The following is a 15,875-nucleotide window of genomic DNA, read 5'->3' as shown; positions in this document are numbered from 1 at the left end:
CAGTTATGTTTTTTTTTTTTTTAAATGTGTGTTAAGTGATGGAGATATTTGTGAAATTTCCTATGTTTGTGACCATGCACCTGTGCATATTTTGTGCATTGAGATGCTGTTTTCTCTTCCCCCTCCCCCCCTCTTCTTAATTCATATTAACTCCATTCAGTTACTGCAAATGCCAGTGTTGTTGATGCTTAATTGACTTGCAGCTAAAGCATTCTCTCACCTGGTGACTTGTAGTTTTCCATAATTCTAGAATTTTTTTTTTTGACTTTGCAAACTTGAAGTTGGATAATACTATGTTGAGCTGCGCTTATGATTATCTAGATGTTGTAATATGTACTTAAAAGTCAGTGAATCATCTACAGGTCAAAAGATTATTATTAGGTTTAGTTGTGTTGGATTGAGTTGAGTTTTCTGTAGACCTAAATTTTGTATTCCATGTGAATATTAAATTACCACTTTCTGCAAAAATTGCCTACTGTTTCAGTGTTCCACTATGTTCAGGACAGTTTGCTAGGACCACCCCAAACATTGCTTTGGTAGTTAAATTTTCAGCAGGAAATTGGTCTTCTGGTCATCTGGTCATCTGGTCATCTTCTGTATCTTAAACATGAGAATTATGTTTCTACTAAGACATGCAATGATCAAGATCTAGGTTCTGAGTCTTGTTTCGGCCAGCTAAAAACCAGGATGTGGCTGAGATTTGTCAAAACCAGGGAATTTTGGAGTAAAATTCAACATGTGATGGGGTGGTTGAAACTACCGAAACTTGTTAAAACTGCTGCTGAAATTGGTGACAATTTGGCATTTGTTGGTACAAATTTCCAAATTTTTTCCAATATTGGTCAAAAATACTGAAAGCTTCGAACAACAACAACAATAAGCCTTGTCCCAACTAAATGGGGTCGGCTACATGGATTCTTGCCCTCCAATAAGTTCTGTTCGAGGCCATGCTAGATACAAGGCCTAAGCTATTCATATCCTTTCTCACCACTTCTCTTAAGGTTATCTTAGGTCTACTCTTAGCTCTTCTAGTTCCTTCAATATGGATTATATCACTTCTCTGTACAGGGGCATTTATAGGTCTCCGTTGAACGTGCTGTGCCACCTCAAATGACTTTCTCGAAGCTTATCACTTATGGGAGCAACTCCCATACCAACTCTAATATGATCATTTCTTATCTTATCCATCATAGTTTTGCCACTCATCCATCGTAGCATCCTCATTTCTGCTACACCGAGTTTATCTTTATGATTCTTTTTAACAACCCAACACTCTGCACCGTACATCATAGTTGGTCGAACAACTGTTCTATAAAATTTTCCTTTAAGCTTTACTGGAATACGCCGATCACATAAGACCCCAGACGCACCTCTCCACTTCATCCACCCTATTTTAATTCTTTGGGAAACCTCATTCTCTAAATCACCTGAACCTAGGTGCCTAAAAGGCTAAAACAATCACTCTGAGGAATCTCTTTATCGTCAAGTATCACCACCTCATCATCTGCCCGATCATGACTAAAGTCACAAACTAGATATTCCGTCTTCGATCTACTAAATTTAAAGCCTTTTGATTCCAAAGCTACTCTCCATGATTCTAATTCGGTATTAATCCCATTTGGATCTCATCAATCAACACAATATCATCTGCAAAAAACATACACCAGGGGACCTCATCTTGAATGTCTTTGGTTAATTCATCAATTAATAGTGCAAATATATATGGGCTTAAAGTTGACCCTTGATGTAGCCCAACTGTTATCGGGAATTCATTACTTTGTCCCCCACTGTTCTAACACTAGTCATTGAACCATCATACATATCGTTAACTATATCTACATATTTACTTGCAACACTTCTTTTCTCTAGTATTTGCCAAATTAATGCTCTAGGGACTCTATCATAAGCTTTTTCTAGGTCAATAAATGCCATATGAAGGTCTTTTCTACGTTCTCTATACCTTTTCATAAGTCTCCTAATTAGGTAAATAGCCTCCGTTGTAGATCTTCCCGGCATAAACCCAAATTGGTTCTCCGTAACTGTAGTTAAGTGTCTCAAACGAGTTTCAATTATTCTCTCCCGTAATTTTATCGTATGGTTCATCAATTTAATGCCCCTATAGTTATTACAACTTTTGAATATCTCCTTTATTTTTGTAAATTGGAACCACAACGCTTCTCCTCAATTCATCGGCATTTTTCCCTGTGCTCATAATCTTATTAAACAACTTAGTCAACCAAACTCCGCTAGTGTTTTGCTGCCGGTCCCAAGCCCGGGTAAAGGAGGAGGGTTGGTGCATTAGGTCGGCAGCTAGCACCGGAAAAAATCTAACCAAACCTTTTTTCATACTGAAAGCTTCAAAATATTGTTGAAATTTGTTAAGACTTGGGACTTCTAAAACTAACCCATAGTTTTGTCTTTGTTTATTGGGAGATCAAGATTTAACAAAATTTTGGCCCATCTTAGTCAAAACTTGAACCACAGAAACATGTGATGTCAAATCCTGATTTTAGCAGCCATTTGACCTCTTCCAATTTGGTCTCTCAATTCATTTCTAAGGACAAGGGAACCTCTTTCCCTTGGAAAAAAAAAATTCATCATTCCCAATAAACTGAACTCAAGAAGGAAAGCTTGTAGAAGAACTGCAGCGATAGAGTCATCTATCTTAATCACTAATTACAACAATAGTTAAATGATACTCTTCCTGGGTGCATCTGCACTTACTATATTTCTTAGTACCATAATTTTGTACCATTATGAGTATCTAGTTATAAGTGGGTCCGTATCTAAGTTGTTAGGCTCTATCCAAGCATGGATTTCATTTCAATAGGATTCCAGTTGGTAACTTTCTTTAAGGATAGTATGCTTATGGATATTTTACACATTACAGCATGCTGATTGAAATAAGGAAAGGTATATGCACCCTGTGCATTGGCTGATCTGTAACTCTGCCTTGGCAATTTTTAGGCAAATAGCTAGGTCATCATGTAGTTTGAAATATGCTTGTAACTAGGCCAGTCTTCCCTTGTCAGTAGAAGGTTGACATCATGATTGTCTGACAAATGAAGTAGCAGCTTCTGTTTATACTGACACTAAAAATTCCTACAATCTTTGCCTTTGAAATATTGTTTGCCGTCCACCATATGGTTGGGTTTAATTAGGTTAGTTGGACAGCACCTCCTGATGTAACTACTAATGCATTATCATTGACGTAGGGATATGTTGATCCAGAGCACCTCTTGACCTGTAAGTTAATGGCTAAGAGTGATTTCTATAGTCTTGGTGTTGTATTTATGGAACTCTTGACAGGGATGAAAGCAATAACTCATGGTAAAAACATTGTCCTTGGGGTACTCTCTTACTTCCTTTTTACTGTAATCCATAACATTCGTGTATGCTTTGTTAGGATAGAATGCATCTCTCTCCCAAATTACCAAAATAAAAAATAAAAAAAAATCACCATTATTGGTAACATTTGATGTTAACGCACTAAAGAACTCCTGAATCTTTACATAGAAATGGTAAATTGTGTTCCATGGAAATAGAATTTTGATTTCTAGCTTTATTTAAGCTCTCCCTTTCATATAAACACCTCCTCCTATGAATTAAGATGATCATTTTAGACTGGTACGACACTTGATCCACGGCCTATAAAGAAAAGATCAGTACTGCAATCTCATCAACTGAAAACAACTTGGAAGCTTGTAATTTTGTTTTCTTTTTTAGATATTGAGAGTTCCATTCTAATTGAACATTTTGATTAACTTTTGATTAGGACATCTCCACCGAGAAAACAGAGGATAACATACTCCATAGGGTGTTATTTCCCCCTGTATTCTTCATGTTCAAATGCAGTTATATAGTATTTGTATCATTGATTTTAGGTGAAGATGGCATCCAAATCTGGTAAGTTGTTCTCAATCATAGACAACCGGATGGGTTTTTATCCCTTCGAATGCCTCGAAAAGTTCTTGGTTTTGGCCCTCAGGTGTTGCCAAGATGAAAGAGATGCACGACCTTCAATGTCAGACATAAGGGAACTATAGAACATACTTTCTATGAGTTCGGAGTCTGATGTCATTTTTACAGAATCTAGAGCAGCTCTTTCTGAGAGGTTGACAACGTCATCTTCATCAGCCTAATCAACCTATTTGCCAAATTGTCTCGTTTGATGTTTCCGGTGGTGATCTTCATAGGATTGATATCCCTACCATCACATCTTGCTGATAAGATCAGCAAAAATGTGGAGTTTCCTGTAGCAGTGAATTATAAATATCAAGGATGGGTGAATGCAGTACTATTTTTTTTTTTTACATGTGTGTTTGAGTGCAAGTTGAGTGTGTATATATGTCATGTTTACATTTTGTAGGATAATCCAGGGCAAGAAATCCCTTTAGTGTGTTTAGCTACAGGTCCTCTTATAATATCTTATAGAATAAAAGTTTGTAGCACCCAACTGTTGCGGAGTGCCATTTTATTTAGTGATAAGTTTGGTAGCATAGTTTGAAAACCTTGAGCTTTAACAAGTTTGACCACAGCCTTTTCCGTTGTAGCTGAACATACCGTTGACCCAGATTATTCCTGACTATGGAAGTACAAAATTTGGCCTTCATGGCCTTAAATTGTTGTGGCTTTGGGCTCAAAATTTTGGCCTTGGAGGGTGCCTTAGGGCTGGTTCAAGGTGGCCCTGATTAGGGTTAGAGTTAAGTTAGGGTGAGTCCTTAATTAGAGTTGGCCTAGCCGGCTTGACACGGCTCAACCTACCATCTTGTATTTTATCAAAAAAACAGAAAGCATACCATCTTGTGGGTTATTCTTGTATATACTTTATAGTAGAGTGATGAAAGGGAATTTTCTATTGTTTTATTATTCTATAGTTAGGGTTAGGGCTAGGGTTGTATTCCTACCAGGTTCGACCTGGCCCTGTCTTGTAGTGGATGGGTCAAGGTTGGGGCTAGGCTAAGATAATTAGGGTTAGGGTTTAAAGGGGCCCAACTTTACTTGACCCCTGTTGTAGCCCCACCTAACTATATCTCCGGATTCTCGAGGGAGAGGGCAATAAACTACAACTTCAGCCTTCAGGAAAGAAATACTTAACGTTACCCCCTAAGTTATTGAATCTGGTTTTGCTCTCCTTGAGAATGGTGTAAAAGCTGTATCCCCACCCCTACATAATACATTTAGGCAAGGTTTCACCATATCAGTTTTTAGAGATGGCCCCTCACTTGATTGTGTGGTAGGGAAGAGGCATATTATTGTGAGTCCAGATCCTCACCCCCTGGGGGAGCACAAAGTTTCACCATATCAGTTTTTAGAGATGGGCCCTCACTTGATTGTGTGCTAGGGAAATTGTACATGATGAGGGAGGATCCCAACTTTGAGTTGCCCCTTAAAATATTAAAGCCATCCTAAAACAAATCAAAATATTAACCTACCCCCAACAATCAAGTTACCTCTGAAAATGGAAAAAAGTACCCCTTCAATAGATGTGAAGGGAGAATAATATTATGTGAGTATGTGGCTTGTATAGCTCTTGCACCAAGACATACAATTGAATAAAAGTATTTGTTTACTCCGATAAAAAATATTTTTATTTGCCCTAGTGTCATGCATTGCCATTGATCATGCATATGCAGCCCTAGAAACTTGGCTGAGATCTCTTTCCTACCTAATGGATAGAATAATCTAAGAGATTTGTTATATGCATATCGTTCTTCATGCACCAAATTTATGAGTCTGGTTCACCTCTCGAAAAAATAATGTGCTATTATTAAGTTTTTGAACCACACAGTGGTTGGTTGTTTTTTTTTTTCGGGGCTGGGGTGGCTCACCAGAAAATAACTAAATATTGAGAAAAAGTAAAAAATAAGTCTTAAGTGGGTTTTATATGGGCCCATCGCTTATGTGTGGTTAAAAAATGCTAGGAAAACTAATTCAAACTCCAAATTTATCTCCACGAGGAAAAAAAAATTGAAAAAAGAAAAAAGCAAGATGGAAAAATGAATCCTAAAAGGTAAAATCTACTCCTATGATGCTTGTGTGTGGGCCTTTATTAGCCCACTTTCCTCTGCAACCCCTAAGGGCCCACGCACAGTTTTGCTGCCCAAAGTGCACCACATCTCTCCTGTAACAATCCATTAAATATTTTTCTGGCAGGCTTTTAGCGAACCACGTCGAGCCCACGAGGCCTTAACCCTGAAATCCCCACCCCAACATTGGACCAATGTTTTTGGGCTAGATCCGGACCCGTGCACTAAAGCGGAAAAGCCCAGCCCAAGAGTGGTAGCTTCAGGACTGTTTTATTGTCGATTTGTCGGTGATGTCTTAGAGACTCACGTAATCACGTTTTATGAGCAGAAACTTCCCATTTTAGCCTTGTTTCATTCATCACTGCGAGTCACTACCTACCAAGTGGGTGACTGCTCATCTGCCAGAACCCAGAATGGCAGAACATGACTTGGCTTCAAAGCAATAATTTTTCTCTTTCATCTGAAAGGCAGTGCAACAGGTGTACAGTTGATTCGGCTGAAATCTAAAATGTAAAGATAAAGAAAAAGACAAAGGATTCAATTCCCAGTTAGACAAAAATATCTTTGAAAATGATCTAATTATCTTCCATTGCTCGAGTCTCTTCTTTTACTCTCCCATAATGTCTTCAGAGGAACAGCCCGAAATAGGGTTAGATTACTTCACTATTTAGTTTGGATGAAATCCAAATGTTCAAGTAGAGAATAAAACAAATTCTACTTTTATGGGAATGGATTTTCTCTTTGGTTCTTTGTTAATTTCAACCTTTTGTTTAATTTCGTCTTCCTTTATTAGTTCATCCATAGCATCAGATGGGTATGTGTCTGTAATTGGAGACCCTGGGATGAAGAATCCAAATATTAGAGTTGGGTTGGAGGCTTGGAATTTCTGCAATGAAGTTGGAGGCGAAGCCCCTGGCATGGGAAGCCCAAGGTTAGCTGATTGTGCAGACTTGTACTGTCCATCGATCAAAGGTTTGTATTCTTCAGAACATCTTGTTAAAGAACAAATTCACTCAGCTTAATGAGTTCTGTCTTCTGTTTGAAGGGGTAAATATAAGTGGAAGTTCAGAGTTCAATTTAGTGATGACGGAAGTGCAAGAATCGCTAGTTCAATATTGTTGTTTCATGTTATCATATTTGAAGGTTTTCTTTTTCTAACTCTGGATTTGAGTTTGATTGCATTTCTCAAATGTTCTGTGCCACTGCAGTTAATTTAAATTTCGAAGATTCATTAGGTGGACCACTGTTGTAGCCTGATGTCAAGTATCCAAACAGCCTCTCAGCAAAAATTGCTGCGGTAAGGCTGCATAGCAAAAATGTCCTTCAGTGGTACCTTGCTGTACCTGTTGTGAATTTCGTGCAAAAGAGGTATCACTTAGAAATTTATGCAAGAGGGTTATAGAGTTAGACAGACAAGGCATCAGATTACCAAAGAAAGAAAAAGAAAAAAAAGAGAGAGACCAGGCATCATACCATTAAAGAGAAAGGAGTTTCGGGCACGCCAATAACCCAACATATAGTACTCGATATTGAATTCACCATGTCTAGTTGGCCCGATGTATGAAACCGAGCCTCTATGAATTCCATCTAATCTTTTATTGTTTCCCCATGAAAATATGAGATGTACAATCTTAGAGGTGAGGCTCTCAAACACTCCTTAGCATGAACACATCTAAATAACACACAAGCAGTAGTTTCTATACGTGACATGCATAAGAAACATAATGGGGTTTGACAGGCATTTCTGTCAAATAGGACTTTATGGGTTGGAATTGCATTATGAGCTGCTGCCAAATGAAGGTTTTTATTTTTGGAAAAGTGTTTATTTTCCAAAGTTTTGCCCAGTGTGATTGGTTTGAAGGAGATGCCTGTGATGGACCTTGATTAGACAGGGAGCACATACATGCATAATATGCATCTTTCACACTAAATTTCCTAGATTTCGTCCCTACCAATACCCATGAATCTCAGGTATCTATTGATTAAATTCGAAGAGTTTGGATTGCTAACCTCTCAGTTGTGGTAAACAGAGATCTCAACAAACCAGCTTCCCATTGTTTCCTATGCCAATCAATCAAATCATGCACCACAGATAGGAACTGGGGAGTTTTGGGGGTCCTGTTAAGGGAAAGTGAGCCAGGTATCCAAGGGCCCATATAGATTCTAGTGATCAATGCCATTCCCTGTTCTTCTCGTGACTCCAGATTGGAGGATTTCCCTCCCTGCAAGCACACTTTTCCATCCCCAAAGAAGCCCCTTTTGGGGTTGGAGCATTAAGAAAAGATGTGAGAGATATTTTGCTCTCAATGTCTGAGCCCAAAGAGTATTGGGTTGTGTTAAGAACCTCCACCCTTGTGTTGGATCTTGGATCACATTGATATTTGCTGTTTGGGTAAGGTCAGGGTCATGAATTGGGAGATTGAATTGATCAGTGCCAATCAGATTAGAATTGGATGGAATCAGTATTGGAAACTCTTGAATCAGTCCTTTTCATCTGAAAACCCAATGATGCACTGAGACAACTCTAGAATCAGCTGTGGAATTGAAAAATCCAAAACTGGTATCGGTCAAGGTTGATTCTGTCCAAATCAGATGAAACAGTGGGTAAATCCTATAAGTTTTTTAAGTTTGAGGCACTGTTGTTGTAGTCCCTTATACTGATCTACATTCTAGGGATCTTCTTTTGCAACATCTCTGATGCCTAAATATTTTTATACCCATTTTAAATAAAATTTAAAGACAACATGAACATTTAGTTATGTTTTTGGGCCTTTAGACAACGTCAAACTTGAACATTTAGTCACGTTTTTGGTCCTTTAGACAACATCAATGCTTACTTTGGGTCAGGTCAAAAGGTCTTCTTCTTGGTTCCATGTTTACTGAGTTTCTTATTCAAAATGTACCTCGTATCATCATGAAGAACGCCGCTTTTTGCTCAGGTCTGGATTTTGTTAGATTTAAATGGTCCTGTTGAATGCATCAAAACATGTCAGCAATATGTAATGGACTCTGTAGTTGTTTACTCTCTACCCAAGGATTTAAGTTTCTACATACCCTTCTGATTCTAATTTTATTTTCAGATTCTTTTCTCCACTTCCATTCTAAAGATAGCAAATGTGAAGCACATCATAAGGTGAATGAATCAGACAATAGGCTAGGAGTTGGTGACAAGTTTCCCATGTCAGAATTCATAACATATAACGACCCTGACCTGTATGCTGTGGAAAAGGAGTTATTCCTTGCATCCCTTTGTGAGGTACGAGATTCTGGAGATCCTTGGCAGTTTTGGATGATTATGCTCAAGAATGGGAACTTTGATACCAAAACTGCACTCTGTCCTGAAAACGGCAAGAAAGTTAGTCCAATTGTCACAGATAGAAAGTTCCCCTGTTTTGGAGAGGGATGTATGAATCAGCCACTTGTGTACCACAATCGGTCTGAGGCTGTTTCTTCTGATGATCAAATGGAATTCTTGGCTGGAGGCTTCTATGGGACATACGATCTTGATGCCAATTTGAGCAAGGGTGTGGGGAAGAATTCTTACTTTTCAGTAGTGTGGGATAAGAATTTGAGCTCAGGAAGCTGGATTTTCAGACATAGATTAACAACATCTTCCAAATATCCATGGCTTATGTTATATCTTCGTGCTGATGCAACAAAAGGTTTCAATGGTGGTTATCACTATGATGGTCGTGGCATCATTAGTAAGGTATTCTTCTTGGATACATTTCTAGATTTTCCAGCTGAGTCAAAATTTTTGACCCTGTCCAAATTGACTGTCTTAGCTCAGAATGAATCAAATCTGTTCTCTTTCCAGTAGATTAATTTAACTACTGCGAAGAGTTATGAGACATGTTTTAGTTAAATGATAGAATGTAGAAATACATTTAAATTTGACCAATTCCTTATTTTTCCATTGTGTATCATAACCTTCTCTACAAGTTTCAAGTATGTTTTGCTTAGGGCTTATTCTTTTCCACTATTCTACATGTTTCAGATAACTATTAATCTGTCTATCTATTTATTTTCTCTAGCCTTTCCTTTCCTCTGTACTCTGGTTTGATTTTGTTATGGTTTCTTTCTTAATTGACAGTAACTGTTCTTTCAGCTGCCAGAGTCTCCTAATTTTAAGGTTAGATTAACACTCGATGTTAGACAAGGAGGAGGGTCCAACAGCCAATTTTATCTCCTTGACATAGGAAGTTGCTGGAAAAACAATGGTGATCCATGTGATGATGACGTTCTGACTGATGTAACTAGATACAGTGAGATGATAATAAACCCGGAAACAACAAGCTGGTGCCACCCCAAGAGCCTTGCATCCTGCCCACCATACCACATTAGCCAAAGTGGAGAAAAAATATACAGAAATGATTCATCCCGTTTTCCGTATTCTGCTTATCATCTCTATTGCAGTCCTGGAAATGCTAAGTATCTGGAGAAGCCGTTTGATATTTGTGACCCATATAGCAATCCTCAGGCACAGGAGCTGGTGCAAATCCTTCCACACCCTGAATGGGCTGTGCATGGTTATCCTTCAAAAAAGGGAGATGGATGGATTGGAGATTCTAGGACTTGGGAGCTTGATGTCGGGTCTCTTTCTAGTCGGTTATACTTCTATCAGGTGATTTGAATAGCTATTCTATCATTTTATAGCGATAATTTTTTGTTATAGTTTGTGTATTCTGTTTTGCATATGATATGTACACTTTTCAGATCACCATGGCCATATGTGATTTCTCATTTGTTATTTTCACGACAAAAATCGTTGGTTCACTTCTATGCATGTACACTTTATACTGGCTAGATATAAGGTGCTGTTTTCTACTGCATGTAATAAATTTCTTATCAAATGCCATGTCATTTTGTATCATGAAGTTGTTAGTGGAATGGTGAGATGTCTTAGACATAATGTTATCGGTTGGGTATTCTGGTTGTCCTATATGCTTCTGATTGTTGAGTTAATAAGAGCAGATTTTGTAGAGTGGGTGAGCCTTGGCGTTATAGTTAAGTTGCACCATTGCAACCTCTTGGTTGCTGGTTCAAAACTTGGAAACAGCTTTCCTTGCAAAGCAGGGGGTAAGGCTGCATGCTTTAGCTCCTCCTAGGCCCTGCAGTAGTAGAAGCTTCCTGCAGTTGGACACTTTTAAGGGTGGGTCATGGATGGTTCACTCTCTCTGTGTTGGAGATCTTTTGCTCCCCTCTTTTTTCTCGCTTTCTCCTTTTGATTCTGCCATAAGGGCTGCTTGGCACAGTGAAAGGGGGGGGGTCTGCTTGTGCGGAAGCCTTTGGTACTGGGTTTGCCTTTTCCTTTTGATTCTGCTATAGTGCCATGATCAGTATTTACACTTATTATGGAAGCTTTGTAGAGCATACTCTCTCTCTCTCTCTCTCTCTGTCTATGTGTGTGCGTGCGGTTGATTTGTGGAGAAAAATTCCATTCTTTTGCTTCTTCCACTTACATGTCAAGTTCAGGCTTTAAGCCAATTAAACTTCACCACCTATCAAAGTAAACGTTTGGAATTTATAGGAAAGTTTGAAACGATTTTGACCACTAGATAAACAAAGGGAATAAGTACACTACATAGTAGGCTATATGATCAGAATTAATTATTAAATTTGACATATCACTAACCCAAAAGGTTACTCTAGATATTCAACTATCAGAATGATCTTGTAGCACTAGCCACTGTAAGAGAAGATGCATCTTTGCTACAGATCCTGTCTGATAAATAAAGATCGAAAATAAAAGAGGTTAAAGGAAAAAATTAGCATCATAATCCAATTGGGTGCTTGCCTTTCATCTGGAAAAAAAAATGAAGTTAATTGTTAGTTTCTGATTCTGTTCATTTGGTTTTCTTAAATTTAGTACCCAATGTTATTTTACAGGATCCAGGAACTAAACCAGCAAGGCGCTTCTGGCATTCAATCAATGTTGGAACAGAAATATATGTAAGCCGCACAGAACAGACAGCAGAATGGACTGTAAGTGACTTTGACATATTGGTTCCAGAAGATGCTGCTGGTGCTTGGTAACCAGAAAATTGGGGCTTTACATATGTATACGTTGTTCTAATTCAGTTCACTGTTAATAGTATCTGCCAAAGTATGCCTGCATCTCAGATTAAAAGCAGGGAATTAATAGCTGAGGAATATCATCAGCTGTTTTTCACCATTTAGTGAATTCTCTGAGACGAGCAATGAGTTATTCAGGCCTGCTTTTGTTCCTCTATCTTTGAGAAGCCAGCTTCCATTTGTAATCATGTATTGTTCCTATGGACAAAGCTAAGTTTCTTTCTTTCTTTCTTTCTCTTGGAATTAAGTTATTGTTTCTACTACCAAAAAGGAAATAAAGAAAATGATATCTTGTGATAGTTCCAAAACTGTGAACAGCAGTGGGTTTCCTGTCCAATGCAACCAGGTTCTGTATAAAAGATTTATGCCCTCTTCACCATACATTTATTGAGGGGCTCACTTTTGAACACTGACAAGATAGACTTTCGTTGAACAGATAATGGCGGGGGATCTGGGTAGGGTTATCATCTACCTAGATGAACTCGACTCGTTAATGAGAGAGATCATTGGCTGGGTGATGCATGGACTGATTTAATTACAAATGTCTGAACCGACTCGTTAATATTGAGAGAGACTCGGATGGGCGATGCATGGACTAGTGTAATTACAGTTGTTGATTGAAAAGGCTGAAACAGAATCATTTCATTTTCAAAAAGTGTGACTTTTCTTTATCCAAGGATTGCAGTTAAATCAGGCTGAGTTAGTTTAATCTGAGACAAGACAGTAGGGAATATAGAACATTTGTAATGAGGTGAAATTTAATATCAGAAAATATGTTTGATATTAAATTAATGGTTAATCACTCGATAATGAAGGTGCCACCTAGTGTGTGCCATTAACTGGGATTTGGTACCAAGGAGTTGGGATCCAATCCCTTCTTCTCTCTTTATGAATATTATAGGCCAAATCTGGTTGCCTTTTAGTGCTGTTGGATTCCACCATTCATGCTTTAATTCTCTCCATCTTTTCTCTTTATGAATAATCTTTAGGGCTGTTGGATTCCACCATTCATGCTTTAATTTCTCTCCATCTTTTGTCCACATCTCCTTTTTGTTGATTAAGCTTCAAAGTTAAGGAACAATTAAGCTTAATCCTACACGTATTCAGCATTTTATTAGATAAACCAATGGAAAAACATAGAAGTTCCTATGGCATCTACAAAGCAGCCTTCATAATCACTTTGTTTAACCTTTATGGCCGTCATTAGAGACTAAAACAAACTAGCCCACCAAGTGGTTGTTTTTGCATAATCTAGAGTTAGCTTTCCTTCATTTAAAAAAACAAACATGAAATATATATAATTAAGAGTCTTGATGTGTAAACTTCAATACAAAGGAGCAGCAAAAGCCAGAACTCTATAAGCCCCACCCTTCCTCTCCAAACCCTTTCTTCCTCTAGGTAACCTGTTGGCACATAAGGTTACAAGCATCTTACAAGGGCTGCAACATGCACTGGAGTCATGGGCTTCTTCAAGTAGATGTGTGGTACAAGGCTTTACCTAAATGGTTAACTAAGACTTGCTGGATGAGTTGCTAATGCTGTCAGTTAAATCTTTTCTTTAAGTTAAACTTAACACTGTTTTTGATTGACATATCTTACTGGTTTTGGATTATATTTCAAAAACTGATGGATTTGGTAGCTTGATGTAAAGACAATTATTAATTGTCCCAGGTCAACAAGTCAGTTGGTTGGCTATCTTGCAAAAGATTAATTAGTTGTCAATTCAAGGTTGGTGGAGTAGTAAGATCTATACTTCTCAGTGGAGAGGTCGTGGGGTTTGACACAACATATGTAATATCTTCTCATATATAAAAATCTCCGAAAAGATTAATTGAATACACACAAGAAAGATCTTAATAGGTTCATTGTTTTCACCAATCTAAGACAAGTTTGAGAGAAAAGTCTCCTAAAATATTTTAGAATTTTTTTCTTAGATTCATTGTTTTCACCAATCAAGATTACTCTGAAGGAAAAATCTCCTAAAATATTTTAGAATTTTTTTCTTCTTTCCTATTTGGTTTTCAGACATGCATGCCTAGAAGAATAAAAGTCTATTATTTAGATATTAATCTTTGTTTCATTTCTATCTTTTTTTGAAAAGACAGTTGCTTCATCGTCTCTCAGGAATTATTCTCACATTCTGCTTTTGACCATTCAATATATGAGTGATGATTTGAATAAAACACAAGTCAATTATTAGAGTCTTATCAATCCCATCACCTTCATGTGTTGGCATGAACATCCTCATCCTCAGGAATATCCAAATATCCAATTATTTTGAAAAAGAAGAAACAACAATTTTCTGAGAATTCGTGTAATTATAGCTTTTCTTTTAATTAAAATTCCATGGAAGTTGAACTGTTCTAGCATGTAGCATGAACAGTTTGGTGTTCACTCTTTCATGGGCAATTCAAATAGGAACAGAAAAACTTGTAATGATTCAGCTAAACAAGATTGGGCATTTTTGAAGAAACTAACAAGGAATGATTATAGATCACTTCATCATTTCATTTCATGGGTGGAGGAAAAATTTGCCGACCATACTATGTTTTTCTGTTTGCCTTTGGCAAAAGTAGAGGAATATATACTTTAGGGTCATGATAGAATGAGTTAGGGTATTTAGTCAAGCCTATATATCCCAATTAAAAATCACTTAATTTAGATTAATTAATCTTGGAACCAATAAACTTGATTAAGAACAAGCTCCACTCATGTATCATATATGATTGTATGTTATATATGCACTGCAAGTAAAAGATTCCAGCTGACCATCTTTTAAGGTTGAGCCATAATACATATCCTTTCTTAAGGGCATAGTCAATCCTTATCGGTTTTCCACCACTGGAGATTGTTTTTGTAATAAAACACAAAGAAGAAAAGTTCTTGGCTTAATTGGGTGCTGCATAAGTCGTAACTAATGTCTACCGCACAATGTACGGTTAAGATTGAAATTAAGATTGAGATTTTCAATCTCTTTCACACAAGTATAGAAAACAACTTTTAAAGATCGAGATCAAAATTTCGACCCTCATTTCAACCTTTATACTGGGTGATATTACACGTTTAATGCGTAACAGCCAAGCAATTTCAGTAGGTGCATGGTGGGGGAGTGAAATTGTACATATATTATCTATTTGAAAACTTCTATTAATGGACTTCGATTTGACAAGATTCTTGTGAACAGTATTCAGACAGTAAGTGGAGAATGTTGACTTGTCGAATCAACAACTCATAAAACAATAATTAGAAAACTAAAAAACATTCATTAAGGTATAGCATTGATTTAAGGTTTTGTACTTTGTGATGAAGAACTCTATATTTATGGGCTATGGCATGCACGTGATAACAAAAATTGTGAAGGGTTAAATAAGCCAATAAGATCTAAGGTGAATTTAGACTATCAAAAGTTTTCTAAAATGACAATAAAATTTTGTTCTCTTATCAATTCATGGCTTCTATAATTTAAATGCTATTATTTGTGGGAGTTCTTTGTTTCTTACCTAAATTTATTTTTATAAAATTACAAAATCATTTAAGTTTTGAGTCCTTAAGATTGGTGACAAAAGTTTTATTTGTAATGGCAGGGGTGTGAAGGAAGAGAATCTTTACAACGTTTGGCAATGTGACCATTTGATGTGATTTTTTTCGATTATAAATTGCTTTCTATTAATTGGATTTGAAATGATTTGACTTCGAATATCCACATGTTCATACATGGTACGTAAAGTAAAACTCGATACAAACTCAAACGAATAAATTGAAATAAGGATT

At 37.2% G+C, this 15,875-nt stretch overlaps 1 protein-coding gene across 1 annotated transcript; it reads left to right on the top strand.

Moving 5' to 3' along the window:
- Positions 1–6,443: 6,443 nt before the first annotated feature.
- Positions 6,444–12,561, top strand: LOC149021097 (uncharacterized). The gene is made up of 4 exons (XM_089149361.1): positions 6,444–7,001; positions 9,110–9,738; positions 10,138–10,653; positions 11,919–12,561. The coding sequence occupies exons 1-4, from the start codon at positions 6,752–6,754 to the stop codon at positions 12,063–12,065; spliced, it is 1,542 nt and encodes a 513-aa protein (XP_089005487.1). The 5' UTR covers positions 6,444–6,751; the 3' UTR covers positions 12,066–12,561.
- Positions 12,562–15,875: the final 3,314 nt, after the last annotated feature.

Source organism: Hakea prostrata, chromosome 3 (assembly GCF_041222555.1).
Source record: "Hakea prostrata isolate BN-2017 chromosome 3, UWA_Hpros_2, whole genome shotgun sequence".
In the NCBI taxonomy this organism is placed as follows: domain Eukaryota; kingdom Viridiplantae; phylum Streptophyta; class Magnoliopsida; order Proteales; family Proteaceae; genus Hakea; species Hakea prostrata.
Note: the sequence above shows the minus strand (reverse complement) of the source record. Positions and strands in the feature narration are given on the sequence as shown.